This window comes from Gavialis gangeticus, unplaced genomic scaffold (genome assembly GCF_001723915.1).
Source record: "Gavialis gangeticus isolate Ggan-Ray unplaced genomic scaffold, GavGan_comp1, whole genome shotgun sequence".
In the NCBI taxonomy this organism is placed as follows: Eukaryota; Metazoa; Chordata; order Crocodylia; family Gavialidae; genus Gavialis; species Gavialis gangeticus.
In genome coordinates this window covers 30,636,447-30,661,364 of record NW_017729001.1, presented here as the reverse complement: position 1 = coordinate 30,661,364, position 24,918 = coordinate 30,636,447, and the positions used below count along the sequence as shown (strand labels likewise).

The 24,918-nt window shown below is 43.4% G+C and overlaps 2 protein-coding genes across 2 annotated transcripts; one reads left to right on the top strand and one right to left on the bottom strand.

Moving 5' to 3' along the window:
• Positions 1-938: 938 nt before the first annotated feature.
• On the top strand, positions 939-6,374 carry LOC109290559 (disintegrin and metalloproteinase domain-containing protein 20-like). The gene has a single exon (XM_019507222.1). The coding sequence runs from the start codon at positions 3,299-3,301 to the stop codon at positions 5,642-5,644; it is 2,346 nt and encodes a 781-aa protein (XP_019362767.1). The 5' UTR covers positions 939-3,298; the 3' UTR covers positions 5,645-6,374.
• Positions 5,869-24,918, bottom strand: TMEM116 (transmembrane protein 116). The gene is given in 13 exon segments (XM_019506655.1): positions 5,869-7,817; positions 8,442-8,515; positions 8,650-8,794; positions 10,456-10,594; positions 10,693-10,776; positions 11,641-11,690; positions 15,152-15,256; positions 19,604-19,735; positions 23,206-23,269; positions 23,490-23,536; positions 24,128-24,310; positions 24,313-24,420; positions 24,910-24,918. Coding segments are annotated over 13 exon segments (1,341 nt in total). The 3' UTR covers positions 5,869-7,616.

The following is a 24,918-nucleotide window of genomic DNA, read 5'->3' as shown; positions in this document are numbered from 1 at the left end:
CATCCTGCCTTTCCTAGTTTTTATATCTCCGTAGCAAGGCACAGATAAAACAGAACTCCTACAGTCTGGGCGCAAAAGTAGCCCTAAAATTAAGACCGAGTATTATTAGTGAGACCACAGAAGCCCAAATTGTTCCAGCCTTGGTCTGAAATAGAGACGTTAAACCAGTAGGCACAGAGACGTGAAGGTGGTTTCAATTTACAGTGCTCAGAGCTGAATTTGAAATGCAAAAGCTCAGGCTGGCCTTTTGGTTAAAAGTAGGGGTGGGTGGTTGCAAGACGGTACTTCGGAGTAAGAAGTAGTGAAGAGGGGGACATGCCTCTGTGAGCTGGTCCAACACCTGGGAAAGTCTCAACTACGTTTTGATCTGTTCAGGCTACCTGCCAACGGGTGCGCAGAACAGGGCAATCTGAGGAGTGACAGTCTGCGCGGGGAAGTGCTGAAGCATGGGATATTTGGCAAAGGGATTTTTCACTGGGAACAGTAGGATGCATAAAGAAATTCAGCTGATCGGCAAGTGCTGGATAAAGAGCTCTTGCCAGACAGTAACACGTCAGGAAGAGTGCTCACCCCAGAGGGATCAGCTGCTCAAGGTTTAGCTGGGTCCAAAGAATGAAACAGCTGCGAGGAGAGAGATTTTGGTCGCAGGGCGCGTGAAGCATTTGTTGAGCCTGTACTTGACATGTGTCTGAATAATATGGCTTTGTATTCCTTCATTCCTAAGGATTATGCTGGATCTGGAGCAGCATCTTTAAAGGGTCCTGACAATAGTTGCTCAAAGGAGCTTCTGCTGATGGTGTTAACTGGTCCTGTTCAATGTCTTACTGTTTGAATGACTAGCTTCCTTCCATCACACCTCCCACCTGAACTCTCCAAATATTTTACAGGCAGGCACTCACGAATGGAGCTGTACTTGCGAGACTCTAGGTCAGTATGCCCATTTTATAAATGGGGAAGTGAAGCACAGTGACATTAAAGGCAAACTCCTAGCCCTAGATCACAAAAGAGCAGCAAGGAGGAAGAGGATGCTATGTATAGGAGAGTGTAGGGATGCTTTATTGTATTTTCTTTTTTTTTCTTCCATTTTTCCTTCAGTTGATTAAAAGTCCATTAATGAGATGCTAACGCACTGTTTATGTGCGGAGAGACTGTGAATACTGGATATACAGCATCCTTGAACAGAAGGATTTTCAGAAGGGTGCCCGGCAGAAGAATAATTGTTTATAAAAATGCTAAAAGCATAGCAGAAAGTTGCCATGGCTATTCTATTTAATTTTTTTTTAAATAATCTTTGCTGGAAATCATTTGACCTTTACATATCTTCTTTTATATCTGGGTTTTCCTGTTGTTGGCTATTTAAAAAAAAAAAAAAAAACATTAGAGGAACTTGATTAGGAAAGAGGATGTTTTAGTTTGGTAATGGCAAAGTGTCAAAATTCTGGTATCGCCACCTGCATGTATTTTTTCCTTTGAAATCCTTTTTGGACACCTTTGGGCCACGTTTAACTTGTTTTTTGTATTAAACAAATTAAATTTTTCTTTTCCAATGTTATCTATCACATTATTTTGGACCAGTATTATATTGTAAATATTTTACATTAGTGTACATAAATGATTTTACTAAATTTAAAAGATTTCTGGCTTCTGTTTCGTAAATAGGAAGTCACATGGTTTTTTATAAAAGCTAAAATAAACCAAGCAGAATAACACAAACATAGAATGTGGTTGTACTCACAGCATCTGAGGAGTGCTATGAGTCTTTATTCTTTGTAAAGTGCTTTGAGTAGCTTAGAGGAAAAGGACTGTATTTAAAAGTAAGCTACAAAACTAGACTAGACAAAGCACCTACAAAAATATAGTAGGTATCAATCTTGCCCTGGTAACAGTGGGCAAATAAAATGAAACTTCTCTTCTTGAATTACTATGGGACCTACTAGTAAGTGCCAGTAGCATGCATTTAGTAATATACATTTAGTCCCATTCCTTGAGAGTATCTTATGTGATTTAGCTGTAAGTGATAAAATTGGGGAGGGCAAAGAATATGTCTGTACTCCAGTAGCTAGGGCCACATGTAACTGTAACAAATCTCACCTCGCCTTTTATACCCGGTAACTCACCCTATAAGGGAATCCTTGGAAACCAGTAATTCTTGTCTCCTTTTTCCTTTAATATACAGATGTGAAAATGTTGTTCTTCTTAAACAAAACCAGGGAGGAAAGGGTGGTACCGCATGATTCAGAGTACCGGTAGCTGAGAGTTTGGGACCAGAACAGTGTTTCTGGTGGGAACCAATCAGAAAATTGCATCGTAACATTTCCAACAGAGCTTTGTCCAAGGTTTTGATCCACTCCAGCCGTTATCCCACTCACTGACATTTCTCCTTGCCCTTTAGGTTAATAAACTCATAAAATGTAGACTATAATACAGGGAAGTATATCAGTTCGACATTGCCAGAGCCCTAGGAGAACGCAACCAGAGGAGGGGATGACATTGATTGTCCAAAGCTGTATTCTGATGCATCTCATTCAGATACAGAAGAACCCAAATGACCAAACCTCACTTCAAAACAAACTGCTTTCGTGCCCAGGTCCCATTAATTGAGTGTGGCCCAATGGGTGTGTCAGATCCTATGCGAATGCCTCTTGACTGGTGGAGGGAATACATTTTAAGGAAAGAAATTTCTGTTTACAATAAAAAAAAAGGCAACATCCGATTAAATTCTTAATGAGGAGGCCCGAAGAGCCATCCGTGCTTTGGACCAGTGCCCCGCGCTAGTCTCCTGCCGCGGAATGTTCACGTTCAAAGCGGCGCAAACGGAAACGGCCGCCCGTTGCGCCACTCCCCGCCAGGAGTGCAACAGGACCATCTGAAACCAGCCTTTCCTCCCCTTGCTTTAGAGCGCAGCATTTCCTTTCATTTTGCCAAGGCTTGTTGGATTTTCTATGCTATGTAAGTCGGCTTTCTGGTCAGCCTTTTTCTTTCTGGTATGTAACATTTGCCCCTGCACTATGGAAATGCTTTGGAAAGTATGAGGGTGGGGAGAGGCCCATGGAAATGTATTTATACAAGGGAGCAGAATATGCTACGTGTTACCTGCGGCTGACCTAAGAGACAGGTAAAAGCAGATGGGATACAGCTGTATTGTTACAGCTAAGTTGAGGAGGGAAGCAGCCGGCAGAGGATGTGGAGAGGAGAGAAATTGTGAGAGGCGTCATCTATTCCACTGGAAAACCTTGGGCTATAATGGCACCTCTCTGTGACCAACTTGGTGGTGGTGCACTCGATCTAACTTAACCCAATGTTTCCTTTCTCTGCTCCAGGTTGGGAGGCAGTGCCCATGGATCAGATCCAGAGGCCAGTAGGACTAATGTGGACGTGGTTCAGAGCAGAGGGTGGAGCGCAGGAGACTGGGGTGCTCCTTGGATTGGGAGTCCCTATTATGCTACTGGGGCTGTTTCTTCCCAGCACAGACTGCAGCCCGCATCCGCCTCCAGGATTTGCTTCCTATGAAGTAATTGTTCCAAGGAAGTTTGCATCAAAGGAAGGAAACGCTGCCAAGGATGAAATGTCCTATGTCATCAAGGTGGAAGGGAGGAATCATATTGTTCACCTGAAGCAGAAAAAAGGATTTATAGTAAAAAATTTACCAGTCTACACTTATGACCCCCAGGGGAGGCTGTTGGTAGATCACCCCTCCATTCCAGAGGATTGCTACTATCATGGGTATGTAGAAGATAGCCTGGAGTCTCTTGCGGTCCTCAGCACCTGCTCAGGACTGAGAGGTTTGCTCCAGATTGGGAGCTTGCAGTATGCCATTGAACCTGTGGAGAGCTCCTTGATATTCCAGCACCTTCTCTATCGAATAGGGGAGGCCGGTCCTGAGCCTGCAGCGTGTGAACCAACAGATAGAGAGATGGAAAAGCAAACTGCTGAAGTGATGGAGGCTAGGAAGCAGGCATCAAAGAAACCTTTTGTGTGGGGGCAGACTAAATACCTCGAGTTTCTTGTAGTGGTAGACAAACAACGATACGACTATGCTGACAAAAATATGACTAATGTGGTACTGTCAGTGATTGAAGTAGTGAATTTGGCGGATGAATTTTTTTCTTCCCTTCGTCTTCGCATTCTGCTGACCGCATTAGAGGTTTGGACAGACGACAATCCAATCAAAATAACAAAGAACGTGGCTGAAGTTCTGCATAATTTCAACATTTGGAGAAAAGCTCAGCCACTTGCACGTGTGCCACATGATGTTGGACACCTGTTTTCATTTAACGATTTTGGAAAAGTTCAGCAGGACAAATTGACTGCAAAATCCTATCATTACAGTGCCTGTGACCTGTCACGTGCATCAGCTGTGGTATCATTCATCGACAGTCCTGTAAAAAACTTTGCTCTGCTTGTTGCTCATTTGCTGGGACACCAGGTTGGTATGGTGCACGATGGACAAGCATGTGCATGTGGCAATTCATCTTTCTGCATCATGGACCCAGCTCGTAGGGAAGTCTATCAATTCAGTAACTGCAGTGAGAGATACTATCTTAACTTCATGCGTCAAGGCAAGGGAAACTGTCTGAATAACCTTCCAGAGACTGGGGTATTTTTTCTAATGCGGCGCTGCGGTAACCAGATTGTAGAAGAAGGAGAAGAATGTGATTGTGGCTCTGAGAAGCAGTGTAGAAAGGACCCCTGTTGTGATCACACTTGCAAAAGAAAAGAAGGGGCTACTTGTAATGCTGGAAAATGCTGTAAAAATTGCCAGCTTCTTGTAGAAGGGGCAATATGTAGAGACACTGTAGGCGAGTGTGACCTGCCAGAGTATTGCAATGGGACTTCTCCATACTGTCCGGAGGATACGCACATACAAGATGGGACTGTATGTGGTGGTGATGGCTACTGTTTTTATGGGAAATGCAACAGTCACAATATACAATGTGAAAAACTCTTTGGCAAGCCAGCAAAAGCTGCTCCAATAAGCTGCTTCAGAGAAGTGAACATGAAAGGGGATCGGTTTGGCAACTGCTGGGACGGTGGGGAAAACAAGACATTTGAGAAATGTAAACCAGAAAATGTATTGTGTGGGAGGTTACAATGTGTGGATGTTAAAATGCTACCTTGGTTAGAGGAACATGTGACCATCATTCAGACTCTTGTTAGCAATATCTGGTGTTGGGGCACAGACCATTATTCGTTGGCAGAGTCAGCTGATTATGGATTAATAGAAGATGGTGCAACATGTGCTGCAGACAAGATATGTTATAATCAAACTTGTTTCAATCATTCAGTATTGCTGCAATTATCGTGTTCACCTTCTTCAATGTGCAATGGAAGAGGGGTCTGCAACAATAATGGGAACTGTCACTGCAAGGATGGCTGGGCCCCTCCATTCTGCCAGTTTCCTGGCTTTGGAGGAAGCCGTGACAGTGGGCCTCCACCAGTTTCCAAAATAGGAATTCTCAATTTGATTATGCTCATTGTAGGAATAGTCCTTGGTGCTATTGCTATAATTGTTATCCTTGCCATTCTAATATTTAGACGTGCTGCTGTAACACAAGCAGTTAGCAGAACAGTTCAAAACATTCGGTCTAGAACTCTGTTTTCCCCGAGTGATAGTAGAAGCCTGCAGAAAGATGACACAGTTTAGCTTCACAAAGAAAATACAGAACGGAAAGTCCACTTTTTAGGGGGTCTCTGAGCAGTTGTGGAAAAGCCAAGGTATTCTTAAAAAACAACTGATGGTTTCAGATAGTTTAGGGGGTTCACATAAAGTTACTTTCTAAATGCATACAATCAATTTTATAATTTTTAAAAGGAGGTGCAAAAAAGTATGACCCCCATTGTCACAATTTCTTTTCTTTTTTTTTTTTGGTCACTTGTAGCATGACAAAGGGCAAGGATTTCTGTTTCCTCAGCCTCACAAGTGCAGCACATAGGCAATATTTGTTTCCACCCTTTTAGAGATATAAGCAGTAATAGCAACTTGATGATTTTCTCCTTAAATGACTACTGCATTTAAGAAGAGTATCAGACCATTAGTGCTTAATACAGGTATATGGTGGGGCCAAAAGAGAAGTCTTCCTCCTGAACAGGATGCAAAGAGACAGTTGAAAGAAGGCAAAATTAGTTCACAAAAGTGAAAGAAGTGGAAGGACCATCATTTAGGGTTACCTGGTATTGCTTTGCCACAGCCTGGCAGTTCCTACTACAGCATCTGTGGATCTAGATTACTAGACCTAGAGGGTTCCCATGAAGTTGTTTTATTACCCAAAACTCCAACATTATATTTCTATTTTTTAAATAATATGTAAATAAGTTTACTGTGCATAGGAAGAAAGAAGTGAAGATGTTGGCAAATAAACAACATGAAAGTTAAAGTTTTTAAGGTTTTTCTTTCCAGCTAACCACAGAACATGGAAGAAAAACATTTAAAAGTAGGACTTCAGTAACTAACCTGAGTGCATGCATGACCACATTGTATATATAATGATGTATTTAAAAGGTTTGAAAAAGGTGCATCTAAGACTCTGGGGCCTTTGATGTTAAATACTGAATTATAACCCACCTGATCCCACCAAACTTCCCCTTCTGCAAAAGCCAGGTAAGGAGAGATCCTATGGAGCATGCTGACAGGTATTTTTAAGACACAGGAGGCGAACTAGCTCCAGAGCTTTAGGGATCTTCTCTGAGATTGTAAATTAACAAACACGTAAACTCACAGCACAGAAAATCAAAGCTTCTGTCTCAAAGGGAAAGCTGGTTTTTTGCCCTCTGATTTGAAGGAGCAGGAAATGTTTTAAAGAAGCAATATTCTGTAGAAATAGACAACAGGCTAAATCCTGCTTACTTTGCTCATGTAAAGAACCTCACTGACTTAAAATGGGATTATTCGTCTTGGTACACTCAGCTGATCGATGACCAGTTTGGAGGAGAGAACTGAAATGTACTTGGCTGTTTAGAGTCAAAGTGGAATGAGGCATATAAAGGAAGTTAAGTCTTAAGCATTATTTCCATGTTAATAGTCTAAAGGTAAGGAAATCGGTTTTCAGAAAGTACAACACTTGATATTTCAGTGAGTTTACAGGACAGGGGGTTAGGCTGACCTCTCTAATTCAACCTGCCATCATTATTTTACATTGTAGTGCATTCAGCTTCTATTGTTGCACTTCTTTCTTTTTTATATTTTGGTAATAAGAGCATGATTTTAAAATATTCCTCTTTACTTTATTGTCAGAAATCTGTCAGTACAATGTGACAATCACCAAGGCAAGAAAAATATCCCCTGGCCATCTCTCCTTATGAGCTAGGCAGTTAAGGACTGAGACACCGTAGTGATCCGTGCAACTCTCAGATATTCCCATAAAGAAGAGACTGCTCTAAATATATTACAAGGTAAAATAATGCATTAAAACCCTATGAAATAAATAACGATCTTCACTGAGAACAGTTCATCTCCATCCAGATTTGTACAGGCTAAATGTAACTCTTAATGCCTATAACTGACAAAGCAGTTAAGTTCATTCGGCAAGAAAGTGGCTGTGCCTGACATGTACCAGCTGTGACCAGGCCAGGGCTGGAAGGTAGCAGGCCATCTATTCCTCTTTGCTGACAGAGAACTGTCAGAGCACTGTGGATGTAGATACTGCTACTGCCTGGGTGCTGGGGTTGGGCACGCTGGCATAAAACTTCTTCTGGGAGCGAAGGAGAGGTGTCTGTGTGTCAACGTCGCGGCAAGCTTTGCGTTTCATGGACTGGAATGCATTCTGGGTCCACCCATACACGATACAGTTTAAGAGCCCCTGGGAAGCTGCAGTGAGTGCCTAAGAAAGACCCCAGAGAGGTAAACAGTCTGTTTTGTCCTACATCATGCATAGTAAGTATTAGGAATTAAATTATGTATTTTTCCTTGCCTTCTGTACCTCTTACACATTTGTTACTGGATCTGGCTTAAAGTGAGGCTACATTTTAAGGGAAATGCAAGATTTCTTGAAATTGGAATAGGATGTTAGAGTCCCATTAGGGCATGATCTTGGAAGTCCTGCTCCAGAGCAGTGTTCCCTCTAAGCTGTGTAGTGTGCACAGGCATGCTCATGCTGCGTTGCCATGCATGCCTGTGCGGCCATGCAGCGTAGAGGGAATGCTGCTTCAGAGCCTGGTGAAGTCAGCAGAGGAATATTCAATGACCTGAGTGCGCTCTGGCAGAAGTTTCAGTGTGCTAAACTACCCCACCTGCCCTTGGAAGTCAGTGCAGTATCCTTCCACTGTTGTTGAGCACAAATGGATAGTCAGAAGTTCCACATGGCAGCTGATATTCTTCGAAAACTAACTGCAGGTGGTGGGTGACATTTGAGAGGTCAGTTCAAAATCTGCCTACAGATTTTTTTGAAAGCACAGGTGAATGTCAAAAAGACCTGTTCTGGGAGATTTCATACGCTGAGTTTTACCTGCAGAATATAAAGAGCCATGTAGAGTCTGCCGTTCTCTGAAACAGTCAACTTCATTATTCCAAGGAGGACAGCTGGAAAAGAAATTGGTAACATGATTTTGCTGTTGCCTTTATACCTTTGCGTTATCACTTGTTCTCTCTTTATAGCTACTAGCTAGAACACAAGATTGGGAATCTTGTAAAAAGTAATTTAGTTCTCTACCAACCTGGACCCCAGCAACAGAAATAAGCGATGGGGTAAAAAACCACTCTTTGTTCCACCATCTTAATCATTGCCCACTGCTGACTGCCCAAGAATCCTGATGAGTTTACATATCTTTTGTACAACCCTTGGGCTTGAATGAGTAGAACCTAGAAAAGAAACTGCATTTCTTAATATATATGATTACGTATGTGTAACTGGAAAATTCATTGCATCTCATGCACAGTTGCAGTTGGACACATGTTCAATTAGAGCAGTGCTTCTCAAACTATTTCATGTGGTGGACCAGCAATTTTTTTCCCAGTGGGCCAGGGACTGGTGCCCCATTCAGCTGGTGGCAGCAACTGTGTGCAACAGCGCTACACAAATGTGCAACCGGCTGTTTCTTTCTCTTTCCTCACTTTGCACAATGTGACGTCACCTGGAGTGTTGGAACATATGAACTGTGGCGCTATGACATATCAATGTTATGCTTCTGAAAATATATTTCTTTCTTTCCTGCCAACTCGCTGTGGACTGGCGACCGGTGGTTCACGGACCAGCACTGGTCCGCGGACCACCACTTTGAGAAGCACTGATCTAGAGTATCTAAGCCAGCAGTTGGCAACCTTTTTTAGACTGCAGGCCAGAGTAATCCAGTTTGGGTCAGAGAGGACCAGTGGGACTAGGACCCAGCCACACCTGCTGCTGGTGTTTTTTCCCATAGCAGCACAGAGAAAGTGCTTGCAACCGGGTCCTCTCCCTGTGGGAGCAGGGAAAAATGACTGTTGCTGAAGCCCTCTGCTGCCAAATGACACTGAAACCCCATGTCTGCAGGCCAAATCCAGCCTGCACATCATAGATTTCTGACCCCTGATTCAAGCCATTTGGGTAGAATTTAATCTAGGAAACCTCTGGTAAATAGACCCTGCAATGCCAGATATGAGCAACACTCCCTTTTGTTTGGCATCTGCCCTCGTACAGTGGCCAGGACCACATGCTTAACAATGCAATATAAAGTATTATTAAAACAATAATTTGTCTGTGTGGAAAACAGTGATTGACTTGTTATACATTTTTTTCCCAGCTACTGCACCTCTAGATAGTAGATCTGGACCCCAGGAAATAAGCAATCACCCTTAGCAGCTCTTGTAACAATGCATCCCACTCTTACGAAATTCCTGATCACACACTAACACTTCTGGTATTTGTCCTGCCTTAAGTTATTGGATGGCATTGCTAGGTTCTGTTAAACAACTGCTACTTTCCACTTCAGATGTGGAAGCATTTCAGTGGGAAGTGGAATCATTCCTAAATGTGCACAAAGGGGTAGTTTTTTGGGTGGAACACCTACAGGTACCCAGTGGGAATCAGACATTCACAGCCAACGTATTTTAAAACTATCACATATAGAGATATTTATACTCTGGCCCTCACCTTGATATGTGGGTATATCACACACAGAAACCAACATCTGTTTATAACTGCCCACCGCTGTTTGAAACTTCCTCTTTGGTCACCGATCCTCACAGAAGGATATGAGAAAAGAAAAGAGAAATCCCTCCATAGCTCACTTGACCTGGTCAAGCAAAGGCCTGGCTCAAACGTAAGCTTTGCATCAGTGCTCTGAAGGCAAACAAAGCTGGGCTCTTGGGACTGCCAAAAGAAAGGTAATTTAATAGTTCTTTTGATGAATCCAAGAGTGAATATAAGGGCTGCTAATATAACCCACCTGTGACTGTAAAGTGACAGGGGGATCATCCAGATGGGAAGCACTAGCCTTACTCACTGTACTCGCAGTCTGATGGACAAGGAAAAAAAATGTTCTTACCAGAATGGCTATGAAGCTGACCCAGAAAGAGATCAGGAAGATCCCGATGCCATACAAATATATCACAGAACAAAGAGAGCCACCAACAGGTTGCAGCTGACCAGTGGGTTTGGTTATTTCTGTGTGCATCAGGAGACACCTGGAACCAGAAAGGGGAGAGCCTGTGTATTTACTTGGGGGGGCTCCTTATATCCACCTCGGAGGGAGCGAGGCATTCAGAATTGAGGTGTGGCTTACCCATGTTTCTGACTGAAGTTCCCATAGCAATCACTACTGTTGCCCAGGCAAAACACAGGAACCATAAGTAGGAAAGGGATCAAGCTGGAGAGAGAAAACGACAGTAGCTCAGTTAAAGAAGCTGCTCTCTCCTGACCTGACTAGCATTTTCTTTTGTGCTTTCATGGATATACAGTGAAATAATAGTTCTCTAACATCCATCTAATATAACTTCTAGCTTCTGTGCTTTCATTCACATGGACAGCAGGAGATATACCTCGGTAACGGAGTATAAATTATTTCAGTATATTTTAATAGTCTCGTACTACTACTTCTTGTGTCCTGTCTGAGACTGTTGAGGACAGGTATTTAGCAGAATTTGCAGATTCATTAGAATCTGACAGGGCTACGACGTGGGCACTTCTGCTGTGCTTCTGATAACCCAGAAGGATCCTCATAATCACAATAATGTATATCTAAGCAACGGTACTTTATATTTTCAAAGAATTTAAAAACTGGATGTGATCCCTACTAGAAATTATAATAATTTCATGGTCATATCAAAATCGCTTGGAACAGGCACTAAGATGATAAGAATAAAACCTAGATCCTCCAAAGGGAGAATCGTCATTTGGTGTAAGCACCAGGGGATCCAGGACACACTGATCAAGTCCCATTTCCATGAAGCAGAAGGAAGTGTACACACTGTCTCTCTCCCACACATTCATACATGGAAGCACGTAAACAATGGCTCATTACAGTTGGACACATTATAGCTAATTTAACTGGAGGAAAAGCGATCCGTGTCCGCTGGGATTCTGAGTCTGTTGGTCAAAGACTCCACTACTACCAAGTCATGCAATACAGAGTCAGGATTTAATAATAATAATGGCTTCAAATATAAAGATGAGCTTTGAGCTAGCACCAATTCGCTGAAAACACCCAATCTCAGAGAGAAATAGACCTTACCTGCATAAAATTGTTGCTGTTCGGCCAAGACAACTACCATAATCTAAAACCTGCAAGAGTCAAAACATTTAGTTGAACAATCATTCCTTGTATGTCATGAGAGCTGTCAACTTAAGAGGATTCATGCTAGGAGGATAAGTTATCAGTAGCTCAGTTCCATAATGATACCTGTGCTTTAGTAGAGGTAGTGAATCTTACCAAATTACTGAGGGGGAAGTACCAAATTAACAATTGACATGTAAGATAAGCCACAAATCTTGGCTTCTGAGACCAAGCCCAGTAGTCCCATGCATGAGGCTCTCCTAGAATGATTCTCACTTAATCATTCTCCTCCAAGGAAACCAAATGAAGAGAGAGGTCTTGAACAGCCACAGTCAGATTCCTGACTACACAGGAAAAATGAGAGAGAAAAGTCAGAGGTGAAAGGGGGTAAGGTACACATCAGTAAGTCAGCATGAGCTGTACTGATGAGTGTAAGCTGAAACATAAGAAACAGGGTGAGGCTGTGTCTAGAAAAGCCACGAGCAAGAAAGCATACGATAGACTTGCAGTCTATCTTAAGCCTCCTTACACTTCCCCCCTTGTTTTCTTGTCCAGCTCCATTCTCATTCTCTTGGCATGTAAGCCACATGAATACTCGTTCGCTGGACTAAATCATGACCTCAGTTAAATCAATGGGAATTCTCTCCATCAATTGACATGTGATTTTCCCTTCACCGTAGGACCTGTTCTATAATATCACACCAGATTGCATTAAGGAAAGAATAAGACACATGGATGTAGTTTTGATGCTGTCTTCCTTGGGAGGAGTAAATGAACATGTGACATTTAAGCCCTGAAGACCAGTATGTAATTCATTACATTTACCAGATGCTGAAGCAAGTATTAGCGTGAGAATCCATGAAAAAGGCCAAAAAAACAAAATAGAGATTCCACTGAATAGCATGGAAACATCTTCCCTTGAGAAATGAGTCACTTGATGGCCACATACACTTGGAACCAAAATCCTCTTGATCCACATGGCTCTGCTGTATAACATCTCTGAGGTATCAGCCCAAAGCAGAAGGGAATTGCAAACAATAAAATGTATTGAGACCTTTATGAGGTGGAAGTGGTTAACAAACACTCATTAGTTAATCCTTGTGTCAGCCCTCTGAGGTAATTAAACAGCTTTGTTTCTACCTGTATTTTGCAGATAGGGAAATGTAGGGTCAGAGATAGGGTCTCAGACAGAAGATCCTGGCTCTCAGTAATTCATTCTGACCATTAAGCTACATTTCTAAACTTTGGAAGCATTTCCCCACTGTGGTTTCAAGGCACGTTAATCCTTATTCAACCCAAAATGAGGGATATAAAATGCACTGAGGAATGCATAGTGCAATGGAAGTTAAACAGATTTAACTTTTGTAGCTGCTTCTCCCAACAATTTGTTGAATGGCTGCCCTTCAGAAGCTGGAAGGATCCAGAGGGAAAACTTCAAAATGGAAAACAGACTCTTGATGAGGTCTTTGCACACAATTTTGTGCAATAGAAATTGGCAGGCTTTGCAGAAGCATAACCAAACTGTGAGAGGAAGTATGAGAGTCAGAGTCTGCTTGCTGGGAGACACACCATGGCTGCTCGCATTAGACTGCCCCCAGGAAGCGGTGGGCATGGCCCACAACACCGTCCAGTTCTGCAGTTGTGGAAAACCGGTGGCATAAGTAAAAACTCCCAGCAAGAGTCTGAGTTTAAATGTTTTTCTTGATCAGAGCTCCTTCTTGCTCAAGTTTGCATAGTTCTACAGACACATTCATGCAATCGCATTGTAGGGTAATCATGTGCCACCTTTTCTGTTGAACAATGAGAGAAACCAGAGTGCAGGGTGGGTACATAAACACACATCTTGATTTCCCCTTTAAGGCAGAGAAGAAGAACTTAACTGGCATCCTGCCTTCCTCTTTCCCAGAGGCACCTAGATAGTGAGGCAGAGATAAAGCAGAACTCTTACAGTCTGTGGACAAAAGTCGCCCTAAAAATCAAGACAGGTTATCAATATTAATGGGACCACAAAGGTCCAGGTTGTTCCAGCCTTAGTTTAAATCAGAGAAGTTAAACCAGTAGGCACAGAAGAAGTGGCAATGGTCTCAATTTACAGTGCTCAGAGCTGAATTTTAAACACGAGACTTCAGACTGGCCTGCTGTGTAAAAATGGGGTGGGTGTTTGTAAGAACTAGCGAAGAGGGAGAAATGCCCCTTTGAGCTGGTTCAACATCTGGGAAATTCTCAACTGCGTTGTGATCTGTCATGTCTGCTTTCCACCAACAGAAGCGTGGAAACGTAAGGAGCAACTGTCTGTGCAGGGAAGCGTGGGATAGTTGGCAAAGGGATTTCTCACCGGGAAAAAGGACAGATACACAGAGAAATTCAACTGACAAATTCATCAGGAAGTGCTGGATAAAGAGCCTCTTGTCGGGCAGTAATACGTCAGGAGGAATTCTCTCTCCAGAGAGATAGCAGTTGCTCAAGGTAGAGCTGGGTGTGAAGAATGACATGTGAAGTGTTTGTTTAGCCTGTACTTGAAGGGTGTGTTTCTGAGTTGTGTCTTTGTATTCCTTCATTCCTAAAGATTATGCTAGATCTTGAACAGTGCGTCTAAAGGCTCCTGACAACAGTAGCTCAAAAAAGCCTATGCTGGAGTACCAACCTGTCCTGCTCAATGTCCTCCCACTCGAACTCTCAACATATTTTACAGGCAGGTATTCATGAATGGAGCTGTACAATAAGCCTGTATGATCCTAGGTAAGTATTATGCCTATTTTATAGATGGAGCAAGAGAAGCACAGTAATATTAAAGAACACATCCTACTCAACCTGTTTGGTGCCTAATTTGACTTAGGTGCCTAAATACAGTCCTATTCCACCTTTTTTGAGTCCTTGAAAGTCCATTAATACAACTATTTTTTTGTAACAGGCTGTCCTCTTATCCTTAAAACTAAGTCACAAAAAAAAATAATAAGGAGGATGCACCCACCTTTTGTATGAAAATTTTTCCATGGACTCAAGCAGGGTGGAAAAGGAGCACTTGGGCACTCAATAGGTAGAGGAGAATCTGTCCCTACATGCATTTCTTTCATCCTTTTTCCATGTTGCTCTTCATGCCTGGACTGCTCCTCAGTCAGGCTGTCTCTCTTTTCTGCATTACTGATGACAGAAAGATGCCATCATGCACTGCCTGAGTATCTGGTCCTCTGAATTATTCTTCCCTCCGAGAGTTACAGTGTAGATTATCTTCTCTGTTTTGGTCTTTCAGACCTACTTTAGCTATCAGGACCTATAATACAGACCCACATGGAGCCCTCTTGACCTTAACCTGTCAATCACTAAAGAAAGAATGACAGGGATGGAGCTTCAGACTGTAAATTCATTGTGACCAGAATTGTCTTTCTTATTTATGTCTTGGACAGCATTGTAAGTCTTAGCACGGTTTCTTAATATGTAATACAATGAAAAACCATCCAACAGCACTCACCAAAGAGGACATCCTGTGAAGGTTCTGACTGTATTTCACTTTCAAATCCATGTATAGATGCCAGGTATAGTTAATGGTGTAGAGAAAAGAAGCCATATAGAAAATCTGAGAAATAAGAACAGGCTTGATTTTATTCCATCGATAACATTTGTGTTTTTATGATGCTTTACATCTCCAATGAACCCCAACCACTAATCAATCTACTGTATACTAACTGCAAAAACATACCATGATACAGCATTGGAGGTAAAATATTAAACACTGTGGAGAGATCAAGGACATGCCAAAAATTAAAAGGCTGATTCTAGTCCACGTCCCTGCTACACCTGCTACCATAGGTCTGGTAGAGGAGGGGATGAAGAACAAGACTGATTTGGGAACTAAAGAGGCAGAAGTGATTGGCAATGAGAGGGTGCAAATTGAACAGAGGCCAAAATTGATGGAGGCTGAAGGACAGAGCTGATGTGGGGGCTAAGGGAACAAGATTGATTTGAAGGTTGGAGCCAGAACTAACCACTGGACATAGGCAGACAGAGATGTGATGACAGACCCGCTTTTTCAGGCTACTTTAAGCAATGATGAGCTCCAGCAGAAGGACTATGCTAGGGGCTTCCCATCTTATCCTGGGAAACATTAATGAAGTAAGAGAAACTTGAGACTTCGTTTTAATCAAGACAACAGATGTTCTTGGGCAAGAAGATCAAGAAAGAACGGACGACTGTTTCTGAGTCAGGAATGTTGGAACGGCTCTCCAACTCACGGTGGGAGTTGAATGAGAATCCTTTGCTCTTCTGTAGCGTCTTCCACAGGACAGTCTGCAAACATAACTCATTTTAATTCTTATGTATATCACAGTCCTCCGTGAAAGCCAGGTAACTATTGTTCTCGCCTCTCACGTATAAGAAACTGAGGCACAGAGACCTATGCAAAGCCACTCACTGAGTCACTGGCGGAACTAAGAAAAGAGCCTTGCTCTCCTGACTCTCCCCCCTCAACTTCTGGTATTGAGGATAAACTTCCAGGCCCCGGGCTGCCATCCCCATCACCGCTTGGCATGTAGGAATGAGGCTGGAATATAAGAGAATGGAAAGCACTTAGTTTTCTCTTCTTTGGTCCTTAATTATAATTAGTTTCCCACTGTGTCAGCCAAACAGAGTGGAATCCACAAAAGATCTCACTGTTTCATTAGAATTAATTGGGAGACTGTGGGTACATTTCATAATTACCGTGGCACCTCCTCTGTTTCTTGTAGCATGGAATTGATGGCCATGACGGAAAAAAGATAAACTCACAGGCCAGCAGAAGGGAACATATGCTACATTTTTATTTAATTTATTTAACAATCTGTTGGAGACTGCAGTGGAGAAAAATCCCTGTCTAAGACTTTCTAGGTACGTTTCTGCACTTAAACACTTGCACTGATCAATATTCCACAACCTCTCTAGGTAACCTGTTTCAGTACTTAACCTCCCTCAGAGTTAGAAATTTATAGGCACTAGTTTGTATTGATTTCTTTTAGGCCATAATGAATGGGCCAAACAGGCTCAACTGCTTTTGTGTGTTTTCTGCAGGCATCTCACATGGTGGAACAGTATGGAGAGGCTTGCACTGATGTCCCTGTGCCATTAATCTGAGAACACTAAGAAATATCAGTTCCTTGCCTATCTCTGGCCCCTTCTACTTACGAAGTTCAGAGCATTTATAAACATTACCAGAATGTGCCCTGGGGCATGGATTAAAGGCTTGGACTATTTTAAACAAAATGTCTATGAACACAATGTGAGATTCCTAAGCCAGGGGACTAGAAGGGAGCTGTAGATGGTGGTGAGGAGATATTTCTTTATTTAATTATAACGCAGATCACTTGTGGCTGGCTGAGGTGTTGCTCAAATGTGATTACCAATTCGTGTGTGTGTGAAGTTCTCACTACACACAGTTGTAGCGAGCATGTTTCTTTAACGAATTGTCCTGTATTTTATCATATGGTGCATATACGCCACAGGTTGCTATGGGAAGTACTTGAGGTGTTTTAACTCCTGTTAGAGTCAACAGTAGAGAGGGATTTCAATAGGGCTGAAGGCTGGAGCACCCTTCCATCAGAGACTGACTGCCTTCGTCTTTACCCAGGGAAAGTCCACTTGATCCCCCTTTCCTGTACTGTGGGGAGCTGGCCACTTATTTCCACTGTAACATGGACCTAGGGTAAAGGCTTCATTCAACTTCCACTGCACCTAGGAAACAGCAGTGGGAACCTTGAGCTGTAGTACTGCCCCCCCTGGGGCTGAAACACAGGTGATGGCTGGAAGTGTCTCAAATGGATGCAGGACTCGCTGTACCTCAATGTAATCCTTATCCATTTAGAGTAGTGTCCTGCCCCAAGCCATGGTCTGGATTTCTTGCTTCCAGAGAAAGTAAAACTCTGTTGTTTTTCAGCTGCCCCTCTCACCTCCATGTTCTCCAGGTGCCTGCAGATGCCACCAAGGGACCTTGCCAGGGGCTGGGAAGGCATGGAGTGTAGTCCCCTGAGTTCAATGGTGATGAAGCCTTACAATTAATGCCATGAACCTTCAGGGCCTTAAGCACACTGGCTCCTTCACTGCACTTAGGGCAAGAGGAGGTGTCTCTGAAGTCACCACCAAGCCCACATCTCCTGAGATGCAACAGTGCACTGCTTCCAAGCAAACCTGCATTCCCATCTTTCCCTGAGCAGACAGAACCAGCAAAAATAGTGGATATGATTGCTTTCCAAATATATATGTATCATGGCAATGCAACGCTCTGACTTTTTTGGGCCATGTCTGGATGGATGGTGTAGCGCTTGAAAACCATGCCGCAATGAGAAGCTTACCTACTTGGCCTACAAAACGACTTCCATCCTCAAAGCTCCCAGCAGCCACGTGCCCAGAAAATCCTTTCACATACTTCCCTTATTTCTCCCCCACTGCTCTCCTTTATGTGACCCCAGCTAGAATACATCCCTCTCCTCCTTGCCAAAGGACCACTACAGCACATTCCCTAACAAACCTGTTTGTTCCCTACCCCAAGGCAAATGTATATCATTGTTTTTACAGTAGCACAAGAGGAACTGGAGAAGTCAGAGATAAGCTACAAGTGGAATAGTTCTGCATAAGTACAGCTCTTGCTATGATGAGTCACATGGCTTACCTAAGAGTACTGATCTTTAAAAAAAAACCTAAGTCATGGTAACCTGACTACAAAATGTAAAGCACTGCGAGGTCTCATGCAATACTATACACTGAGCTGTCTTCCTGCCTCTCTAAGATTTACAGAGAGCTATTTCCAACTCCCACTGACTAGGTTTGAAGGAAAAGGGTGGGAAATGTCCTGTTAGCCCACTTGGACAATTTGCAGCCTACAGACCAGATAGGTTTGGTCCACATCTTGACTGCAATAAAAGAATTAGAGAAGGAAAAGAGACTGAGTGGATCATTATCTCCATCACACACAAAGCCAGTACAGTATTTCTGTTTACAGCAGGCTTGCCAGTACTTTGTCTTCTCCTGTTCTAGGGTGCACACTAAACTCGTCCAAACACCAGCTGGAGCCCCCTTGTCCTTTTGGACATAACAGTAACTTTAAACTTCTGCAGCCTCTGTGAGTTTACATAGCCCCAAAGTCTCGACTGCATACACCCCATGCGTTCCTTGCAGCTCAAGCCATTCCAAAGTGCTGTAGCCACCAGAGGGCAATGGGTTTTTTTGCTGAACCAGTGGCACCTTTTTTGGGGCCTCCTTCTCCCCCTTCTCCTCTCTTCTCCCTGAAGTAGATGGATGTCTGATGTGTACCAGGTAATGACAAATAGGTTCTGACAAGAAGAAACCCTAATGATGCCAAGGCAAGCCATCAAGACAAAGAGAACTGTCAGGAAAATGCTTCCACTTCATTGATGCCCCTTCACATGAATTGAGTGCAGAACAGGAATGGGCAGCAGACGCAAGCAGCAAACCTCAGGAGAAGCACTCTGGCAACTGAGTAACTACTGAGCTTCCTTGGGACAAACTGTGAGGGCAAGGACTATCAATGTAAGAGGATGCTTTGGCGACTGAGGTTTTCAGGTCTTGGCCTAAAGGAACATGAGAATTGGGTCTTTTGCAGGGAGGAGAAAACTTCTAATTGAAGCAAAAACACAATGCTATGTTACACATAATGGCAGTCTTGGTACACTTTCAAAAAGAGAGAAACCATCAACTATTTTTATGACAGATAATCAAACACTGCAGCCACATTGCTGCCCTGCCATGAGCTATGGATCTATATTATTTACAACACTGTACAGATGAGGCATGGCAATCTTTCATATTAAGATCAGAGAGGAAGCCAGTGCCTGAGCTGCATTTAGAACTGCATTCGGAGTTTTGTTCTAGGGCAGTTCAGTCAATAGTTCAAGCAAAGCAACCTGACAGCATAAGTTGATAATCCAACGTTACTCACCTGCCCAGCTGCTTGCAGGTTATAGCATATGATATCCTGATTTGCAGTTTGTGTGCTATAGAGCAGAGCCCCAGCAAGCCAGCAAACCCCCAGGAACAGGTCAGAGAGGCTTAGGTAGAAAAGAGGGCGCACCTAGAAAAGTCAAATGGATTAGTTAGTTTGATGAATGCTCTAGGTAGTCTGAACCAACTTCAAAAGTTAGAACTTTGCTATCCTTCCTCTGATTAACTTTCATGCCCAGGTACCCAGCTAGTGCTGTTATCCCTACACTAGAAAGTGGTGTTGCTTTGTGCACTTAGGGAAGGTTTATACCAGAAGTGCCCAGAATAAATGAACACTTTATCAACTTTAAACAAATCTACTGAGCTGCACTGAATTTGGCTGTAAGTGGTTTAAAGGTTCAAAATCCTATAATTTGATAAAGAGGTTGTCCTTCCATATCTTACAATTAGTGCCCATAGTGACTTAAGTCTGAAATAATTTTACACACCTGAAGCATATGCAATGTGGCTGTTTCGCTGCTGCATCTTTCTGAGTTTAAGCACTAGAACAATCCCTGTTTATCAGCAGTTTCTAGACAATTTCACATTCTCATACACAAGCAAAAAGCTGTTTAAGTTGGGCTGTAAACACTACAGGGAAATATTCAGTCGGTTAAAAACACTGGACAACATTTTCTGGGCCAGCTGGAGTTACTAGGGCACAACCTCTGAAAACCAGGCCAATTATGCAGACATTAAAATGTAAGTTTTGGTGCCTAAATTTCAGCATCCACAAGAAAATATGCTGGTACTTTTTTCTATAGGAATTTTTAAAGCTTGAACAAATCTGGAAACATTTCTCCAGGATTTAGTTTTTTGAAAGGTCATTTATTTTACAAAACCAATGTTTTGGACTGAATGCAACTTGGCACTCTTCTTTAATTAAAAACAACTGCACACCAGCACAAGTGTTTACTTATAACAGTCTCCTTCATACCAGATGAAGAAAAACGGCTTGCTAAATTTCACATTGGTGAAAAATCTGGCCATCAGTTTGGTGCTTATTCTATGGCTACAAAGAAGCAGCAATGGATTCTCTTCAGGGTCTTTCTATGTCTCAGTCTTTGTTTCGCCTGTAGTTTAAGCACCTCTTGCTTTATAGTGCCTGAGAACATGGATCTCTAGATTTTAGCTCTGAGTAGCACCATCTAATACCTGCCAACCAGTGAATCAAACCTTTAGTCTCTGTGTAAATATCTTCAGCTAGTTTTTATAACTGAGTTCATTGTATTTACTCGTTCTTCCTATAACGTTTTTTTTAAATGCTGCCACCCACTTGTGAATGCAGAACTGGACCGGTGACAAGCAGTGTATGTACAGAAGTCTAGAACTCGCTGATGGTTGTTCCCATGGGTAGACTAAAAGAAAACAACCCTGGAAGAAGTGGATCAGCAACTTTATTGAGCAAACAGGTGACCCCAGTCATTGTCTAACAGTTCACCCATAGGGAAACATTTAGGTACAGAAGCGTACAAGGAAGCAGATGATACTGTTGTTAAAGTGGAAGGCAAACTTGTTCTCATTTTCAAAAAGAAAAACCAGAATGCTTTCTTTTACATTTTTTTCCCTCTAGTTTACAATGTAATGGTTTAGAACAGATAGTTGACAGGAAAAAAAAGTGTGGGTATTGTGTGCAACCTGACTGGAAGTTCCCCAGAGCACATCTACCTGCAGATAGCCCATGTTTTTGAGTCCCTCCAGTTTTTCTCCCACACAAGGCTGGCTGGGGGAATTCTTTTGGTAATGTGTCACACCTTAAATAACAGTTAGTGCTGGGGGTTTTCTAGGCAACATACACCCAGAAAGTGCGCTTCAGTGTTTTGAAATTCAGCAGCAGGTCCCAGACTGGATGAATCAATGTTTATAATTCTATCCCCCACCTGGCGTAGCTTGGAAATGAACACCTGGTTTATCATACTTTACTCATAAAAATCATGAGTCGAGGAATAAGATTATTGCTACAAGCGTTAGGAAGAATTCACCCCCAAATCTTTACACAATTGGGCAACTGCCTGGATTCTTGCCAGGGTGCATAGCAGTGCACAGGTACTGCAGAGCTCACTTGCCTCTGAAGCATCAGGAATTGACAGCCAGGGCAGGCAGTGCTTCTGCAGAAGCCTTCAGAAACAGAGACGGCATGAGGGTGGAAATACTTGAACTACCTAAAGCCACCACCTCAAATCTTAACAAGGTTGACCTAGCCCTTGTTCTTCCGAGGTGAATAAGTTGCATACTCTTTACTCTGTGTGTTAGATGGCTTCTGTGTAAGAGATCTGAAATCCTGACATCCTGTAGATAAGACCCCAATCTCTAGGAACAGCCTAAACATCCTTTCCCTTCTCCACTATCACCCAATGTTGTGTTATGTTTACTCGACTCTGTGCACACATCCCAATTCTGTGCTATGCCCCATGGGGATGTGGGTACATAGGAATCAAAGATCTGACTCATGAGGTGTGTAATATTTTTTAAAGACGAGGAAGGTGCATAAAACAGAAAACTTTGTTATAATTATGTCAGAATTAATCCTTAGGAGTCAGCAGAACTCAACTAGTTTATACCTTTTTATTACTTTTCAGCCCCATTCATTTTTCATTTAAGTTAATTTAAAATGAAAGTTCATTTAAAATGATTTCCTATTGGAACATTTGCTATATAGGTTACTTACACAGGCCACTTAACCAGAGAATGGAGGCAACTCCAAGTGACTGACATAATTACCAAACCTTGCAAATACTAAAGTTTGAATTCTGGAGATTTGTATCAAAACTGTTTTTAAAAACTCTTCATATGTAGAGCAAATGCCACAAAAAAATCATGAACATATTTTAAAGTTTACAATAGCTAAGCATTAGAAAAAGAGGTGAAATGCAAATTATTAAATGGTTTGCCCAAAGTTGTTCACTGATCTATAGTTTGGCTACAGGATGTAGCTGCGCACACACTGATGTTGGTTCATTTGTGCTCTCAGAAAGGGGGGCTCAATTCCACTCTCCGTGCTTAGTTGGCAGATGTGTACTAGTCGGTGGCCACAGAGCTTGATCCAGTTTTATCCTGCTAACCAATTAATCTTCACCGCCTCTTTTCTTCCATTTCATGAAGTAAATCAAGTATTATTTATTCCATTGTTTGGCATATTTTTTGCGTCGGAGAGGTTAAGTGACACCCCCAGAGCAACAGAAACAGTCAGGGTCAGAGCAAGGATCGAGACTACTGTGAGAAGCTTTCCATTCCCAGTCCTTGGGTCAGACCACAGCACCACAATTTCTCATTATCCTCTTAAATCCATGCAGCGGGGAAGGAAAAAAATCCTAGAAAGAGTATCTGTTGCATAAAACAACGTATGATTTCAGATAACAAGCCAATGAATTGTTCAGACATCTGCTTCCGAGTCCTAAACATTTTTTTTAAGGGTTAGCAATAAAAAGAGGATGTGCCTAAAAATTCTGCGTATTCCTAGTGGAGAGCTCATGCACAAACATCTGCTTGGTTACATAAAGTCCCATTTATCCGCAGGGCACCAAACAAAGGCTCTTAAAAAATGAAAGGCAGAGTCCTTACCTCCGGAGAGCGCACTGTGTTTTGGAAGACAGCGTAGGCAATGATGGAGCTGGAGCCTGTAACACTGACAATTGAGAAGTTGGCATGAGACCAAAACCTGGAATTTTGTTTCATTTCTTCTATGGTTACGGAGCAGCACATCTACTTTTACTTAGTTTATTAACATTGAAATAAAAATTAATAAAGTCACATTATTTAGCTGGAACAACACAAAAAGAGATTTAAAGGATGTTACTAAACCTACACGCAATTCCTCACATCTATATATTGCTTAAATACCGTACCTTAAAGTGGCCATGACAAACTGGATCCATTGTACTGCAGAATAAACCTGGGGAGGATTGAAAAAAAAGTGTTGTCAAAGAAGCTTTTTCACTATTATTATTATACTTTTTATTGTAATAATACTTTTTACACTAAGCAATCCTTATTTTCCACCTGGAAGGAGAAATTATTGTTTAAATTCAGTCCTAACTACAGTTGATTGTGATGCCTGGCAGAAAACCCTGAGGCTGGGTTCCTGCATGGGAAATGAAAGCCAAGTGGATCAAATTATTTCTTGCCAGATGAGGGGTGTTAAAAAGCACCCCGACATTGCAACCAGACGAGAGAGGAGGCGGATGGAAGAACCGAGAGAGAAGGATAGGTGGATGGAGAGAGAGAAAAATTGGAAAGAGGGATTGCCTCCAGGAATTGGGGGAGAAAGAGCAGCTCAAAAGAACAGAGGAGATGTGGAGAGACACTGGGTCTGGACGGAGAGCAGCTGGAAGAAGAGAAGAGGGATCCAGCAAGGGAGATGGAGAGAGACTAGAGGCAAAGACACCAAAAGGGACGGGACTAGCAGCTGGGGAGGGGAGAAGAGAGGAGAGGAGAGGCTGGGCAGCTGGACAGCGCTGGACGGGAGACTCCGGGCCCCCCTCACCTCCTGCCAGTCCCCGTCCCCGTCCCCGTCCCCATCCCGCCGGCTGAGCTGGGGCCCGGCCATGGGCTTGCTGCAGGGACCGGACAGGACCAGCTGCCTCCCACCCCGATACAGGCGGCGAGGGCTGGCTTGCCACCCGCCTCCCCGTGCCCCTCCTCTGGGGAGGGGCTGAGCCTCGGCTCAGCTCCGGGAGCAGCTGGCATCTCGCAGACAGAGGCATGCCTGGGCGGGAGCAGTGGAGGTTGCGCCCGCCCCCCGCAAAGACCCGCGCACGGAGCCCGGCTGCGCCGCACCTGGAGCACGAAAGACAAATAAAAATCCCCTAAAAAGAACCCCGCCAACAGGCTCCTGAGCGCGGGTCAGCGCCCCACGCACGCGGCAACAAGCGACTCCCCACTACACGTGCCGCCCGCCGGGCTCTACGCGCCCCTCCGCCTGACGTCACTTGGCTAACCCCGCCCCCAGGCTTCCCCCACAGCCAGCAGGGAACTGGTCGCGCCGCAGCCCTAGGGAGAGGCGTGAGGGCGGGGCCGGCGAGGAGGGCTGCGATTGGCCGCTCCGCTGCAGGGGTCGGGCAGGAGGGGGAGAGACCAATCAGAGGCGCGCTCGCCTCAGGGGGTGCCCGTGATTGACAGCAGCAGGGACCCAGCCCTGGCTGCCCTGCAGAGGCGGGCGGGGTGCACACTCCTTTATTGGAGCACAGCCCGCTTGGCAGCAACCCCCTCCCACAGCAAGGCAGCACTGTCACAACCCCGGTTCCTTGGTCCGTGGGTGAAACGCACCAGGCGCAT